Source organism: Hippichthys cyanospilos, chromosome 6 (assembly GCF_059441005.1).
Source record: "Hippichthys cyanospilos isolate Australia breed blue-spotted pipefish chromosome 6, RoL_Hcya_1.0, whole genome shotgun sequence".
NCBI classification, from domain to species: domain Eukaryota; kingdom Metazoa; phylum Chordata; class Actinopteri; order Syngnathiformes; family Syngnathidae; genus Hippichthys; species Hippichthys cyanospilos.
Genome location: NC_142374.1, coordinates 10,535,231 through 10,546,813, shown reverse-complemented (window position 1 = coordinate 10,546,813; position 11,583 = coordinate 10,535,231). Strand labels below are relative to the sequence as shown.

Sequence of the window (11,583 nt, the reverse complement as noted above, 5' to 3'; positions counted from 1 at the left end):
GAACTAGCCTGAAAACTAAAATTACAGCAAAAGAAACCTTGTTAAATTTTTATTTTTGTTTTTGTTGAGGCATCTCTTACGTTGGATATTATTCTGCATGTGTATCCGTTGTGGTCATAGCAAACATACAGTATTTCTTCAGGCCTGTTCAGTATTTGAAAGGTGATACCGTATATACAGTTATTTGTGATGTCATATGAAGGAGGGAAGGTATCGGTGAGAGGCTGCAAACCAAAAAAAAAAAAAGAGAGAGAGAGAGAGAGAGAGAGAGAGAGAGAGAGGCTGCAGACCACGCTTGTTGTCTGCCAGGGAATCCTGCACTCCGCTCCATAGTGGAGATTGTGAGATAGTCTCGGGAGAATTCGAAGCGGCTTGGCTGACGTACGCATGTGCGTCGGTGGAAATCTGCTTCACGGAGCGTCGGTGTTGAGAGAGGGGCAGCTCCGTGTAGGTGGGCCGAGAAGCATATAGGGATAGAAAAGACACATGCACGCATCTATATCGGGACATCCCCAGCTGTCCGCGGCAGAAACCTGACCAGGTGGTTCCTTAGCTCACGGTCGCGTCACGACGCGCAGAGCCTACAACAGCCTGCCTCTCACGATAATCTTCACTTCGGTGACGGCAGCAGTGCGCGCAAAACCTGGTGTGCGGAGTTTGTTTGTTTGTTTTTTAATCCGCGGTTCCGACCGGTTTCTACGGGACTCGTGCACTCGTAACTCAGAAGGACACGGGCAGCAGAGTTTTGCAGTTCGAGTTGGATACGATGCCTCTTTTTGCCTGGATTTTATAAACTCGAGTCACTTTTCAGATTCACACTATAAACATGTTGCCAGAGATAAATAAGGTGAGAAAACTTGTTTTATTTCCCATTCATATAGCGTTCCAAGTATACCTATTTAGTCAAAAGTTTATTTCATGGTGATGTAAATTCTGTTACTATAGCTTTTTTATTTGTATTTGTGTCACATTATTGGTACAGTTGCAAATTGTAAGAAGATGTAGTTGTTTTTCAAGAAATAATACCTCTGCAATCAGATTTACTACAAATTATGTACTCTATACAATTTAACGTGACATGAAATAAAGTGCAAAATGTTGAGCTTTTATTCTATTTAAATTTGAACTCATTGGATTATGTATTAACATGCAAATATTGGGGTGACTAAGTGGCGACTTGATCTCCCAGAAAATGCTGGCTTGATACAGTAAGGGGATTTCATTTGTTGATGATCTCAGTATTGTCTCTGCTCACTGTTCTCCATCCACAATTTCCACATAAATGCTAATTTCCTAGTTTCCCTAAATCTTCTGACCACATATGTATGCAATAAATCACATGTCTTCCTATTACAGTCCTTTGTTTGAGCATTGGCGTTTAGCAGTTGACATGGCACAGTTTAAAAATGTTTTTTTTTAAATTAATGTAATGATTTGAACTATTACGGTATTGCTCCATTTGTCTACCATATGACCAAGTGACCAGAGAGAATCCCACTGAGTCAAATCATTCCTTGAGCACTCGGTGGTTTTATAGTTGAATTTCATTACCTTTAGTAAACACTTCTAACAATACAGCACTAGATTTCTCCAAAAGACAATACTCAGTAGTACAAACAGGTGAATTATGTGTAACATCTGCCTAGATGAGCATTTATTTGCGCTACCTCTAATTCCTCTTTGCTGGCTGAGATCCATAAGGTAAAGGTATTCTTCTGTCGTCAATAAACAGTTTTCAGACCAATTAAATGTCAGTTGATAGTTTTCTGTGGTACATGTGGTGGAGAATGTGAAATGGAATGAATGAAAACCATTTACCATGTAAATAACGTTAAAATGTTATGACTCTACATCTGGTCATGTGACGTCACAGGGCTTCTACAAGCTCAACACTCATTAGTCAACTTATCTATCCAGGTGGTTTTATTTTAACATGCCAGCCTGCCACAGTGACCTACCAGTCACTAGCTTCAGATTGTAACATGACTACAACAGTGAAGACCTCCCATCCTCCCATCCTATCAACGGAATGGCTTTAATAAGGACACTGAAGCGAAGAGACCTTTTTTAGGATCTTGTTTATTTTCGAGCATCCATTCTTAACGTGCTCATCTACAGCCCAGATGATTTTGTATTTTTGGGGCAATTCTTTTGTTGTCACAAACACAGTACATGGATAAAAGCTCACGTTTCTATCCTGGTCACCATGGCTTTTCCACACTCCAACCCCCCCCCCCCCCCCCCCCCCCCCCCACCCCCACCCCGGCAGGTAGAGTGATCAGCATGTACTGTATCTTCAAACGGGGTTAAGCTTTATTTCACCACTATGGGAGCCAGCACATGCTCACGCCCTGATTAAAAAGGCACGTGCCAGCCAGATTGGTGGCAAAGGGGATTCATCCCAAATACCCCAGTTCCTTTTTATAGAATGTGAAAGACGAAAGTCACAGAGATTGCTTCGCTTGACCACATTCAGGCATGCACGTGTGCATCCACTGGCACATTTTCAGGCGCTGCAGACCAGGAGGGAAAAGTGCAGCATATGCCAGAGATTGGTTTTTGCTGGGTTTATACACAAAGCATATATTTTTAGACCTCAGTGCATTATTTTTGGTAGCATGGCTGAGATCTTGCTCGGCTTCCCTCAGTGAGTGTATGTGCATATGTGTGCATGTGTTGGTATGACAAGAGATGAATATGAGAATATGTATATGAGAAGCAGTTTCCTCGGGACTGCTTTTATTTTTAGAAGTGTTAAAGGATTCCCAAGTCTGGCAATGTGTGACTTTCTAATTCTCTGTTGCTTTATTTTCTCCGATCCACTTCTGAATAATACGATTTGGCTGTAGATAATGTTTAGCTGTACTTTATACATGAATATTCCTCCCCCAGACTGCACGTCCCGAGGCCTTCCCTCACAGACAGCAAGCAGAGGGCAGTCGTCTTGGGACCAGCCGATCCTGCTTACAGGTCAGATTTTAAGCACTACGAAATTTTGCAGTAACATGAACATTCTTACATTTTGTAGGCCTCAATTCCTTCAAGCGTGTACATGCGAAACAGGGCAAAAACCTGCCTGCACATGCAAACCGACATTGAAACTGATATATTAAGCACGTGCACCAAAATGCACATAATTGCAATTTATTTCTTTTTGTGGGTTCTGCGAAGATTACAATATTGGAAGAATTCAAATACAGTACATCAATTTATTAAGTGTACCAAGATTTGTCTGAAATGCAATTTTATTCACAATAGACACTAGGGATGCAATTATGTGGTTACCGTCATCAAAATTATCAAATCAGTACAGTGCACGCTAAAACACTTTAAAACGCAAAACAAAAACATATTATGAGTTTAAAAAAAAGGACCAACCACCATATTTGGGTCTACATGACCTAAATGTCTGGGTAGTTTTACTCAAAGTAACCTCCCCAGAAAGGTGTTGTTTTGTAGTTGGGTTGTTTTATTAGTTTTATTAGGTTGATAAGCGATGGTCAAACATCCCAGAAAATTAGGTCAAATTGCCCCCCCAAAAATGTGTCGTCCCATAGTTATTTTGAATCCAACTGTTTTTAGATTGTAGATTTTTGTTTTCATTTAACAGAGTAGCGTTTATTTTCTTTGTCATCCACCAAGATTTCAAGTTTCATCACAGTATTGCGCTTGCATTCCTCTCCCAAATATTAATGGTGAAAACCACAGCGCTATCGAAAGCACAAAACCTTCTTTTTAAATATGGCACCACTATTGCCAGTACTATTATGCTGTATACACTTTATAAGAATCTTGTTTTATTATTTTTCACACCAAATGCCTGAACAAATTAAAAATAAAAAGTTCATAGATTTAGATACTTTTCTATGACTCATATTTATTCACTAGTATCACTTCCTGTACAGTGCACATTTGCTTGTATGACCCAATGCACATTATAGATAGATGCCTTATTCATCCTTTGCAGGAAATTATGCATTTTTTCTTTGGTATAGGAATGTCTTACTGAATGCCTTCCAGTGATTTACAAGCTGGATTTAATTCATATGCCGTTTATGGCAGGGGTCAGCAAGTATATTTGATTCTATCTGTGCATCATAAAGATCTGCCATAGCAGCACAGCACGTAAACAGAAATCCCACATCAAATGCACTGACGGGCTTTTAGTGAGAACAAAATGTATATCTCAAGTCACAAATGCTATTTTTTATTCAAACTAAATGTACTGTAAGAACAAAGTTATTGTAATTGATTTATCTGGACATATTTTCGGATTGGCAGCTAACAAGACAAAGGCATGCCCTAAATTCACTCTGTAATTCCGCCTGTGATACTGATATAGATCTTTACGATATCTAATTCTTGGCATTGGACAGGGGTTTAATTTTACCCATCAGGCTCTCAGAGTACAGTATTCCTGATGGCAGCCAGAAAGGAGTAGATTGCCGCTCTTCTCCCCCACAACGCTCCCAGAGGCGGCACCGCGACCCGGCTTAGTCAGGGCCTGTAGGACTTTGTCCCCATTACCCTCTGTAACTCCAGCCTCTCCCTGCTGGGGGTTCTGATCACCTGAGCCTGAAACTAAAAAGCAATCAGCTCAACACAAAGACACACAGATGAAAGGAGCTGTGAGAGGCGCGTAAGGACAGTGTAAAAAAGATATCATTCATTTGTAGGTCACATTCGCTGACCTGCTCAACTTCTTTCATTGTGGGTACGTTTCTTATACCTCACTGCATCTGTCTTTATCAGTGTCCTTCTCGTCACATCTCATCCTGCATTCTATACGATTAATATCGTTATCGTTTCGTCATACGGTGAAGTTAATGAGTATAGGTCTTTTGTTTTTTTCACTGACAGAAATTTAGCCCAGGGGTAGGAACTTTGCCTCAGCTCGAGCCTCCAGTGGTCCAGGTGGTTGTCAGCAATGCCAAAAACCAGCACCAGCACCAGTCTGACCACATCTTGCCCCAAATTGTCAACCAGGGTGTCCAGAATCACTACCAAACAAACACAGTATGGATCTCATTATTTCATTTTCACCAAAGTCTCATTATTGTTCTTTTGAGTAGAAAGATGGCTATATAAATTTTGTCGATTTTGTCGATACTATTACTCAAAGCAAGGTGACTGATTTAGGTACTGTGCAGTATATGACTTCTGTCAAACACCTTATAGTCACCGTGTTGTCAATTGTCAAAGACATGCAACTGCAGGCTCTTCGGATATCTTGGTATAAAAGAGTAAGACAATATAAAGCTGATATTTGAATGTCCACGAACAGATTGAAAGGTCTAAACCCACTCAGCACTTCACCATGCGATTTGGTGCAGCCATGGATAAAATATCAGTGTCCCGCAACAACAAACTCTTCAGTAACAGGCTGAATAAAGAAAAGGCACCCGAGGGTCGAAGGTTCCCAATGTCCCCCACAGGTATGTTTTCATGGAGCTGAGTAAAATATCACACACTCAAAGTAATCTTATTCACTGAGTCATTGTAAAGAATAGCATGTTCACTAGCTTGTTCACCCTCCTCTGCTCTTTGATCAATATGCCAATCTGACTCATCTGGTCCTCCTCTTCTTCCAATCTGCTAACAGACGCAATCAACAACTTCCAAGATCGTCTGACTGAGTTTGAGATGGAGGAAATTATGGAATATACAGAGATCTGGTTCCTCGGGTTGGGCTCTCAGAAGATCGAGGGCTCCCAAGCTGCTCCGCAGAACTGCGGATACGATGATGAACATGGGAGCTACATCAGGGTAATGTTACGATACAACCACAAGATGGTGTTTTTTCCTTCACCAATTGGTCTATTAAAATCGTTTTTAAACATGTCCAGAAAACGAATACTTTTGTTCGGAGCTGGCCTTTACAGCAGTGGTTGTAACCAGCTAACTTAAGGCCTCCTTATCTCTTTATTTTTTGCCATCACATCACATTTCTTCCAATATCCAACACACCTCCATTTAAAAATCATATTCAATCACTGGTTAAGGAAACTGAGCTAAATCAATTACGCTGTCAGAATACAATACGGCACAAGTTTCTAGCGTTAGCCCTAGCCACAATCTCTGTGGTATTTCATTCAAATGCAATCGACATTTCAAACTCAGACAGAAAAAAAAGGATAAAGCTTAAAGCGTAAAAAACTGTAAATATCTTAAAAATGTGGTCCTTCTATCAATCTGTGCTAGATGACATAAATCAAGACAAATGATGGGGAAGAATTATTTTGATATTTTATAGAAATACAATAAAATGCTCCATTAATTCACCAATTTTTACAATATCTAATCAAGTAACAAAGCGTCAGTCTTCCATTTTAGTTTTTAGTATCCCAATGCAAGGAAAATAAGAATTGGGTAGCAGTTGTGGTCCACACATTGTTTAAGTGGAAAAATGTAAAAAAAAAAAATAAATAAAACTTTAAAAATTCTTCTTACAATCCAAAACTCAATAACTGTACAAAAATGGCACTTTAAAGTCTCCAATTGTCATTCTGTCTTGCAAAGCTCACTAGAGTAGATCATGACGATGCTTTAGACATCTATAATCATGGTCAATCAAATCATGTTAAATCAAAAATTATGAATCAAATCATAGACCAAAATATCAGAATCAATTGTGAATTATGACAGTCAAAGACTCCCACCTTTAATATTTAGACATATAGTAAACACCCTCCTTTTGTTGTTGCAGGTGCTGCACGACCACATTGCATACAGATTTGAAGTACTTGAAGTGATTGGCAAAGGCTCCTTTGGGCAGGTTCTGAAATGCTTGGACCACAAGACTAATGAACTTGTGGCGGTTAAGATGATTCGCAACAAGAAGCGGTACAAGTTTTTTTTTTTTTAATTTTGGAGGTGTATTGTGGCCGGTGGTAAAATATGCAATTCAATATATTACGCGGTCCCCAGGTTTCATCACCAAGCTTTAGTTGAGCTGAAGATCCTGGATGTGATCAAGAGGAAAGACAAGGATAACCTTCACAACGTCATCCACATGAAGGAGTACTTCTACTTCCGAAATCACCTCTGCATCTCCTTTGAGCTTCTCGGGTGAGTACAAGCTCTTGTTTTTTTGCTCCACAGCATCCTCGAAAACATGGACAGAATTGGTCCGACTATGTTTAGGTTCGCTTGGCCTTAGCAGGGTGGTATCACATTTATGTCACTGTGTGACTTGAAGGGATCAGGGGTTACGTGATTAGTGTGTACCGCAGGCACAGTTTTGTGTGTCCCTTTAAATGGAAGAGCTTTAGAGGACGTCTTGGACTGCCACCTTGTCTTACATTACTGTCACCAAATCCTTTAGTTAAGGCCTTGATTAGAGCCCTATCTCTTACTCCTTGCTTCATGGTGGAGGCTCCAATTACACCATCCATAGACCAGCTCATCACAACAGTAAGCAGGAGAACAATCATGTATTATTCTCAAGTGCAGGGGACCCCATTAAACTGGAATGTGCGTCAAAAAAAGTTTGAAACTTGAATAAAAGGACAACAATTTGTGCAACCTTGATATCAATCCCAGTGCAATTTAAAAAATCGCAACGGTTCATTTCTCCTGGTCAGGGTGAATTTGTACGAGCTCATCAAGAAGAACAACTTCCAGGGCTTCAGTGTGGCTCTCATTCGTCGCTTCACTCATGCGCTGCTAAGGTGCCTGCAGATGCTCCACAGAGAGAAGATCATACACTGCGACCTCAAGCCGGTATTCAAGCAGAACCAGTTACTGTAATTCCCCAAATGTAGGGAATACCGGTGTAGAGAACCCTTCATTTTAGGGTCAAATTTTGGTGTTTTCTATATGGACAGGATGCACCAACAGTTTAGTGACAATGTCAAAATTAGAGCAAATAAATACAACTCATCTTTGTAATTTCTTGTATTTATTACTTGTATTTATTAATTACAGTATTTGTATTTTATGGCAAAATATAATACTGGAGAAGAAGCTCTTTTAAGACGCAAATAAAGTAGCTATTTTTTAGTCACCCTGCTCAGCAATGTAGAATGTCCTAGTAGAACATGTATGCTAGCTTGTGAAGCTATACAATATTACAACGGGCCTTTGGAAGAGAAACTAAAAGAGGTTTTTTTCAACAGGAGAATATCCTATTGTCTCAGAGAGGACCGGGGAACATCAAGGTGGTTGATTTTGGATCAAGCTGTTATGAACAACAAAGAGGTGAGAACATATATGTGCATGTGAGTTTTTATCTCTCACTGTACTGACAGGATACTTCATTTTCTAGTTAATCCTGTAATTATAAAGCGAGATAGAAATCGCAAGATTCACATACCTCGATACGATCCATTCATTGTATGTTACTCAACAGATTGAAAGGCAAAACCACCTAAGAGACGCTCATCACAATGATCGAACACTGTTTTCAGTCAAATTAGATGAAGTAAATTCAAAATCGGTCCAATTAGAAGTGGGAGTAAATTTATGCTTTCTTCATCTCATCCACGGTAGTGTACACCTACATCCAGAGCCGCTTCTACCGCTCCCCAGAGGTCATCCTTGGTCACCCCTACAGCATGGCCATTGACATGTGGAGTCTGGGATGCATCCTGGCTGAGCTCTATACCGGGTACCCTCTCTTCCCTGGGGAGAGTGAAGTGGAACAGATAGCCTGCATCATGGAGGTGTGCATGCAATTAATCACTCTCACATGTGCTGTGAATGAATGATTCTGCATATTAGAGTAAGATTTAGTATTTGATGCAGCAGAACAAAGTGTCCTATGTGTTTTTTTTTTTTCTTTTTTTGCAGCTTCTTGGAATGCCCCCAAATGATTTTGTCCAGTCTGCATCCAGGAGGAGATTGTTCTTTGGTAAGATGTCAAGATGTCAGATTAGAGTCAGTGACTGATAAAAGACAGTTCTGCCCGCCGACCGAAAAAAATAATTATAGATACATGAGCCTTTTTCCTGTAATAATCTTGTTGAGCTTCCATGTATTTAAATCTGCATTTGTGCTTGTAGGCGAGACTATTAAAAAATGCAGGATTGATTCATCCATGTGCACCTCTAATAACAGCTTTGTTTGTACTGATATCCAGACTCAAAAGGAAATCCCAGAAACATCACTAACAGTAAGGGAAAGAAACGAAGACCCAGTTCCAAGGAGCTGTCATCTACACTCAAAACAAATGACGCTTTATTTTTAGATTTCGTCACACGCTGCCTCACGTATGTTCATGCTCCAGTTCTGCTTTAGTTTCAAGAAGGGCACCAATCTCATTTCCCTGCTATAAAAAAATCTTTGTTTTTATCCCCTGTACCAATTAGATGGGATCCAGTGAAACGAATGACTCCAGATGAGGGTTTACAGCATGACTGGATCCTGGAGGGGAATTTCAACAAGGTGAAGCCCAGAAGCAAATCATCGGGGAAGATGCTTTCGGACAGTGTCATAATCACAGAGACAAATGGTGACTACAATTACACCAAACAAGCTAACAGCGGATCCGGTGAGTACTTTTCAAGTAGAACCGCTAAAGTCTGCCTGTAACAATATGATGATGGCAACATGAGATTATTGTTATTTCAATTATTTATGACATGGATGTCAAACTGATTATGTCAATTTGCTCAAATGTTCTACCAAAATTGCAAATGTCACAATAAACAATAAAAGATATTTCAAGCATTTTCTCATTAATCATTACATTAAACAATTGTTTAACAAACCATTATTCCTGACTTTTGATTTGTTGAGGTGATTGAATATTTATTGTATAAGAGGGGTGGAGGAAAACCTTTAAATAAACATAGTGTATAAGAAGCAGTGATGCATGTCCCAAACAAAAAAAGTTCTTCTACACCAGGATGAAAATGCTTCAACGTCAATGGAGCAGGTTCTCAGGCCATGATGGGGACTACGCTGAAAAATAAATGCTCAAAAATTGTTAATGCTTTTTAAGTTTTCTGATGCTTAAAACCTTTCCTAAACCCCATGTATGAGATCACAGTCACAAAAACTACAATGTGGCGCATAATCAAAATGAGTTTGACTCCACCGATTAATTGGATAAATGCCTCAAAATCCAAACAAGGATGTCAACCAGCAACCTCTGAACAGATTGTCTTCAACCTCAAAGGTTCAAGTGTAATGTTTGTCAAGCATATGAAAATCAATTTTCCAAATGTCATGTTGACATTCCTTTCAAAATAAAGGATCCCAACAAGCAGAAATCGTAATATTTTTTCTTGTTTTGGTACAGCAGAGAGGTTCAGCTCCGAAGAAAACAGCGATGATGACAAGCTGAAAAGACACAGTTCAGACACAAAGACAACCCCCGGTGAGCGTCTGCGGCCTATCGGGGCTTCAGCAGAGGATGAGGTGTGCGAGAGGGAAGATTCCAAGTTTCAGGATGGCGGTTTAGAGGGGCCCGTTCAAATCGTCATCGAACATCAGGAGGAAGAAGAACACGGAAAGGCATGACAGCCTCGTGCCTGCTCAGTGTTTGCCTACCATCATGTAAGAGAAGAGGACACTTGTGCTGCGTTCAAGTTAAAATGGAAACCCACATGGGTTTGGGAAAGATTTGCTCCTACTTTTCAATTTATCCGTCAGGAATATAAATCAAAGGTATTAGTCTAGCTTTCCTGCAGGGTGATGGTAACAGGTTACAACTAACACTGCCATGTTTTTTAGTGTGAACATGACATCACGAGACACTTATAAGGAGAATGGCCGATCAATTGTGCGATGTGAGTGGCAAGATGTTAGAGGATGATGTATAGAAAAAAAATACATGAAAATATAGCACCTGTAATATGTGTATGTTACATGGGGATGGTCATAAAAACTTTTTTTAATTATCATTATTCCTTGCGCACTGAGATCTCTAACTACTGTATTTTATATTTTGAGACATTTTTGTTGTTGATTTTTAGTCTCACCTTCCCTCATGGTCTTTTGCATGTTTAACTGTGAATGTTTGTACGCGAAATGCAGGCTGAGCCAAAACTGTTTTGTACGTAGATACGCAACGTCTTACACATTTTAACTGGAGCACATATACTGCTTTTATTAGTCATTTATTTGTTTTAGCAAACATTTTGTTTATGTTTAGTAAAACGTGGGCACCTCAACAATTATGTATTTGTGATTAAAGTAATTGTATATTGTGTCCAAAAATATGTGTAGTACAGAATACCTATTTATTGTTACTGTATGATAATATTTTTTAATGCCGGTTAAAATGTTTTTACACTAGATACTAACAGACAATCTTAGTTTGTGCCTTGCAGTATTAGATATCTTGCACTTTACTGGTGTGTAAAAACTGTTGACTTCTACTTGTCCAATAAGAAACCTACCTGCTGTTGGCTAACAGTGCCGAAATGCATATTTATCTTCACGCAGATTGTTTTTGGCTTGACTCATCACGAATTTGAAACAGGTAGTTATGTCCTTTGTGACTTTCGGGCCAGCCCTTTGAGATTCAAATAGGTTAGACTGAAAATGACATTAAAATGAATGATTTTGACTTATTTGATGCTTAAATAAAATGGTAATTATTCTATTTGTGTCTGATGTTTTCATGCGATTATAATT

General features: G+C 39.4%; 1 protein-coding gene across 1 annotated transcript; it reads left to right on the top strand.

Annotated features, from left to right (window-relative positions):
- Positions 1 to 326: 326 nt before the first annotated feature.
- Positions 327 to 11,549, top strand: dyrk4 (dual-specificity tyrosine-(Y)-phosphorylation regulated kinase 4). Its single transcript, XM_088416189.1, is given in 15 exon segments — positions 327 to 847; positions 2,893 to 2,970; positions 4,861 to 5,016; positions 5,285 to 5,435; positions 5,603 to 5,766; positions 6,707 to 6,843; positions 6,928 to 7,068; positions 7,584 to 7,722; positions 8,118 to 8,199; positions 8,491 to 8,663; positions 8,791 to 8,851; positions 9,080 to 9,209; positions 9,309 to 9,490; positions 10,244 to 10,446; positions 10,448 to 11,549. Coding segments are annotated over 15 exon segments (1,875 nt in total). The 5' UTR covers positions 327 to 826; the 3' UTR covers positions 10,505 to 11,549.
- The last annotated feature ends 34 nt before the right edge of the window (positions 11,550 to 11,583 follow it).